The sequence below is a fragment of the Pomacea canaliculata genome, linkage group LG8 (assembly GCF_003073045.1).
Source record: "Pomacea canaliculata isolate SZHN2017 linkage group LG8, ASM307304v1, whole genome shotgun sequence".
Lineage (NCBI taxonomy): Eukaryota > Metazoa > Mollusca > Gastropoda > Architaenioglossa > Ampullariidae > Pomacea > Pomacea canaliculata.
The window spans coordinates 27,742,067-27,747,478 of NC_037597.1; the positions used below are offsets into that span (position 1 = coordinate 27,742,067).

Sequence of the window (5,412 nt, forward strand, 5' to 3'; positions counted from 1 at the left end):
TCCACAGGATGATGATGATGATGATGATGTAGTTTTATAGCGCGCCAGTATCCGCATCACAAAGATGCGCTCAATCCAGGAGCAGGGAGGGACCGTTAGTGACAGCCGCCTGGGGAGGGAAAGTCGTCTCTTCTCTCAGATACTTCCTTTGTAATGATGAGGATGCTGTACAACAGCAATGTGTCGGTGTAATGCTGTGGATGGCGAAGATATGTTAGAAAACAAACTTATTTCCTACGTTTACATTACAAAACATTATCAAGGTAAGCCCAAACGTTGGTTAGAAAACATGAGAAGACAAAATACTGAGGTGGGTGCCGAGAAAAGTGTGAAGAGAATCATGACATACATCTTTAGAAAACAAACTGCAAATAAATACTGAAAGACAGAAAAACAAACTGACAAATAAATACTGAAAGACAGAAAAACAAACTGACAAACACTCGTGCAAATAGAGAGACAGATCTTGTGGCTAAATATAAAACTGTATTATAACAAATAACATCTTCACCCGTTCTTAATTTATTTGCAGTCTGTTAAGATATCAAACAACATGAACAATATGAACAATGTATGAACAATGTATAAACAATGTATGAACACTGTATTGCTGCCTGGGACTAATGACACTAACGCCTCAAACAGCTTTTCACAGATGACCAGATGTCCTTGTCTCACAAGAAATGTTCGATGTTTCACAAGATGTTAGACAATTGTAGAATACAATCAACCTTCGCTAATTAGGATGACGACATGAGTGTACCTCTACACCGACACTACACCGACAGCTTCACGACTGGTACCAGTCCTGTGTTTGGTGGTAAGGTTGGCACTGCTTCTACTTGTGAAATATCTGTAAACAACTGTCAACACTACTTGTGAAATATCTGTAAACAACTGTCAACACTACTTGTGAAATATCTGTAAACAACTGTCAACACTACTTCTGAAATATCTGTCAACAACTGTCAATAGTCGCAGGTTTCTCGCCCTCGCAGTAAGTTTACCATTTTTGAGTCTCGCACCGCAGATCACGTGCATGACGTCACTGGAGTGTGCGACACGGGACACGATTGGTGGTTGTCATCGCCCCTCGGTCACGTGTCATACTTAGCACGTGCCCATCACACCTGCTCTCATTGCTGGCACAAACCCTTTGTCTTTCAGCCGCAGTCTGCTTGATATTTGGCGATTTTTGTAACAGAGAATCGTGGAGCTGTGGGACGTTCTGTACACGACACCCGTATACTTCACACCGGCGGAAAACGTATTATACATCCGGGACATTACTGCCCCATAGAAAAGTAGTTTTAGTTTTTTCAAGCACATGAAGGCTGAACTCAAACATACACTTTTTGTTTAAATCAAATTTTTATCAGTTGTTGCAGGAACTAGTCTTCCTCCCCAGCCACAGATGCAGGGTGAAGGGGACGACTCGGGGTCATTCGGGTCATGGCATGTCACGTGGTATCACACAGTCGAACTGAAACTTGCAGCAGTGTCTTTACCGACTTTACGCCAGGACCCCAGTCAGGGTTGACATTTCTTGCCGAGTCTTTAGCGAAGCACCTCTGAATGTCCCTACAGGTGACGTATGTAGAAATCCTCAGAAACACTCCAAAAATGTTAGACGATGTTGTTGAGGGTCCATCACAAGACATCGGCCACAAGCTCCAAGCAAAGCTCCTCTTCTGGGCTGAGAGTCAAGGTCAGGTCGGGTTCCAGGAGGTCAGGGGTCAGGTCAGGAGACAGGAAGTTAGCGACGCCATAGTACTCCGTCAGGTCCGACACCGTAGCTTCCATGTCCGACGACAGCAACGACTCTTCGTCCCCAGACGTGCCTGTCGTGCTGGCCGCGCTGGTGGAGGCAGCGTCAGAACCGAGGTCGTCGCTGCAAAGGTTGTGGCTGGTGCTGCTGTTGTTGTCGTCGTATCCCAGCAGCCCCCTCAGCGCCGCGATGTAGTTGATGGCGACCCGGAGCACCGCGACTTTTGTAGGTTTGTTGTTGCTGCTGTCGGTCTGTCTGCTGCTGCTTGTCCCGGAGTCCCATGTGCTGCTCTCGCACGTGCCCAGCGCCAAATGCGGCAAAACCTTCTTCAGCTCCTCGTAAGCTTCATTCATCTCCTTCATCCGACATCGCTCTCGAGCGTTGGCCGAGCGGCGGCGATACTTACTGAGGGGCGGGGGCCTGCTCTTCGGTTTCTTCTGTCGGGGCTGCTGCTGCTTCCGCTCCACCTCCACTCGGATTCTCAGAGAACTCTTCCGCAGATTGTATTTGTCGCCTCTCAGTGTCCCTACCTGGATACCGGTGTCGCAGGGTGAGGAGGCACTGTTCCCCCCCGCAGCCCTAGTCTCCGTTGCTGACCCCAGCGATGTGCTGGAACCTTCGTCGCCTCCCCCAGAACTGCTGGACTCCATGGCCTGTGGAAATATCTCAGTGAATGTTGAGGCTGTGGTAGGGTCTTTGATGCAAGTCCAAACTAACTATAAGAGCGAGGCTGATGGCCCCTCTGGTACATCACAAAGATGGCAAAGCCTGTCTGGGGGATAGTTGCACGAGGACTCGTGGTGACAGTCCAATGTTTCCAGTCTGCTGACAAAGCGAGAGAGGAATGCCGCCTGCACTTTGAAGAACTGGCCTCACAGGTACACTGGCCCGTCCGTGCAGCCTGCGGTGTTTCTGTCCGTCCACCTGACTACCTGGTGGTGAACCCCACAGCTTCTTGCTCGACTTGTTCACAGCTGTGTGCAGCGTGGTTCACTGGCCCAGTTGTCACAATTCTGTGGGGGTGAGGGAGGGACCATCCAATGCCGAGGCTTCTTGCCGTCACTGTCCTCGCTAGTAAAGGTGGGCCAAGCCGTTTAGGGACGGAGAGAGAGAGTTGTGAGTGTATGTACGGAGAGGAGGGAAGGGGTCGGGGCTTTTATCTACGAGAAACTTAAGGGAGGGAGGAGAGAATGTGAGGGTCACTCGTGAAGGGAGGGTTGTCGGGGGGGGGGGGGGATAACAGTGAACTGTGTGTCGCCACCGTCACCGCCAGCCACAAGCCCGCTGTCCTCACCAGGTAATGCGCTGGCGAGAGGCGGGAAGGCTACAGGTAGATATGACAGGGGGAAGGGCTGAGAGAGAGAATGAGAGAGGATGGGGGTGGACGAAGCACGGGAATGGCTGTTAGAGTAGTGACACGCATTTGTTTTTAAAGGTTCACATTAGAAAGGAGAGCAACAAGCAAACAGGGGTGGGCGAGGCGGCGATGAGGAGAGTGGAGTGTGGGGATGAGGGGGGGGAGGGAAGGTGTGTGGAGGAAAGTCGGTAACTATCGCACGAAATTTGTAAACCACCTCCTTCCCCTCTCATTCCCCCCTCTCCTCGCGTGACCCACTTTCTTTCATTCATGACTTCGCGTCAGTGGAGGCTTGGCACGAGGGTCGTATCCACCCAAAACACGGCCAGACGCACGTGGCTGTCTCCCCATCCACCCTCTAACATCCTCCCCACCATTGTCTCCCACTGGCCCCGAGCTCCCAGAGCTCACCCGAGCAGGAGGTGAGCTGTGTGCGTCCCTCAGTCGACAAGCTCTCTAGTCTCTGAACTGATCCTAGAATAGTCTGACATTAACTAACCCTGGAATAACACGTGGAGGTTTGACATCCATCGGTCGCTTGTTAGTTGTTTCGAGATAATTGTTCGATGCCTGTGGTTATCGTTTGACTACAATGTCGATGTCTAAAGTCACCTGAACTGCATGTCGATGTTTGATGATGTCGCTGTTAGTCGAGCCCTCGCCTACATAAAACAAACATCAGAACCCGTGTGGTTCCACAAATGACTCAGTAAATAGAAACGGAGGTGAGCGCAGGGTGTGTCGGGAATAGGAGGGCAATGCCCGCTGTCTCTACGTGATTCCAATACCAACCATGGCTAGGAGAAAATCACGTCATCTGATCGTGTTTGTGGGTGTGGTAGTGGTGGTGTGGTGGTAGTGGTGGTGGTAGTGGTGGTGTGGTGGTGGTGGTGTGGTGTGGTGGTGGTGGTGGTGGTGGTGGTGTGGGCAACAGACAGCTCACAGCTCTGTGTAGAACAAGGAAAGAACAACCCTTGCCGTGCTGACGAGTGCTGACGAGTCATTTCAAGTGAAGAGTTCTACTACAGGTTGCTTGTCACTCAGTGTTTCCGTGTGTTCACACCCACGTGTTCACATTTCCATTGTCCACATCCCGCTGCTAGTATCTTCTACAAATCCACGATTCGACAAAAGTTTCACTTTACTGAGTTAAGTACGAAACGGGGACATCCTGACACACGGACTAGGTGGCAGCAAGTGACTGACAAAAGTACCCGAGCAAGCGAGACACTGAGAGAGAGACAGAGACGTCACACCGCTAGTAGCACGATACCCCTGAGCTATCGGGAGTCCTGGACAGGTTGTGCCGCGCCGCGCCGCGCCGCCCACCGTGCAGCGAGAACTCCGCTCGGCGACAGACGACAGTCACGTGCACATTCTGACCAACTCCATCAGGACCTGCAGTCGAGCTCTCTAGCAATATATCTGAAGTGCAGGTCACAGCTCGGCCAGCATGTGTGAGAGTGAGAGAGTGTGTGAGTGTGTGAGAGAGTGTGTGAAAGACAGAGTGAAAGAGAGAGTGAGTGTTTTCCACTGACCTACAATTTGTCTGTGTTTATTTTTATTGTCCTTTTCCTTTCCGCTTTGTGAACAGACACGCCTTCTATTCATGCTGTGCATCTGTGCAGGCGTGAGTTTGTTGTTTGTGTGTCTGTGCGCACGTGTTGATTGTCCCCTCCTGTGTGTTACCTGCTCTCTCCGCGGCGGTGGACAGGTGGCGCGAGCTTACCTGGAGCTCAGGTAGGCAGTTGCACCCTGCCCCTTTAAGTGCCGGGACGACCAGCAAAGCGCATGTACCCGGGACGGCGATGTGAGCGACCTTCGGGTGGCTCGCCTGCACGAGGTCTGTGCGGAAACGGGTGGAAGTGTCCACACCTCGCTGTGATTGCTTCCCTTTGTTTGTATTTACCCGTGACGCTCGTGTCCTCATTGTTGACTGTCGGTCCATGTCTTCTACTTCTTATGGCGACATCTGTCATCTCTGTCTCTCTTCTACGGGTGGCAGTCAATGGCAGCTGAGACGATAACAATAATCGTCACCATTACTGATTATCATCAACATCATCATGGCGACGACGGCGTTGTAAGAACTTTCGAAAATAAACATTGTAAACAGAAGTCATGCAAGTTGGTCTTAAGTAGAAGACAATGACAACCAATGACCGTTATTAACGGGTACAGGCGACAGACGTTGTAGAGGGGTACACGAGATTACAATCACTGCCCACGACATTGTCACTAGAGGTCGCCATCGTCTTCTGACTCAGAAAACCTAAAAATCTTCCGT

The 5,412-nt window shown here is 50.7% G+C and overlaps 1 protein-coding gene across 1 annotated transcript; it reads right to left on the reverse strand.

Moving 5' to 3' along the window:
* Positions 1-509: 509 nt before the first annotated feature.
* LOC112571170 (neurogenic differentiation factor 6-like) lies at positions 510-2,947 on the reverse strand. The gene has a single exon (XM_025249989.1). It carries the CDS (start codon positions 2,416-2,418, stop codon positions 1,651-1,653), a length of 768 nt encoding a protein of 255 aa, XP_025105774.1. The 5' UTR covers positions 2,419-2,947; the 3' UTR covers positions 510-1,650.
* Positions 2,948-5,412: the final 2,465 nt, after the last annotated feature.

Coding starts and splice junctions, on each gene's coding strand:
- LOC112571170 (XM_025249989.1), bottom strand. CDS start 2,418: ATGGAGTCCAGCAGTTCTGGGGGAGGCGACGAAGGTTCCAGCACATCG.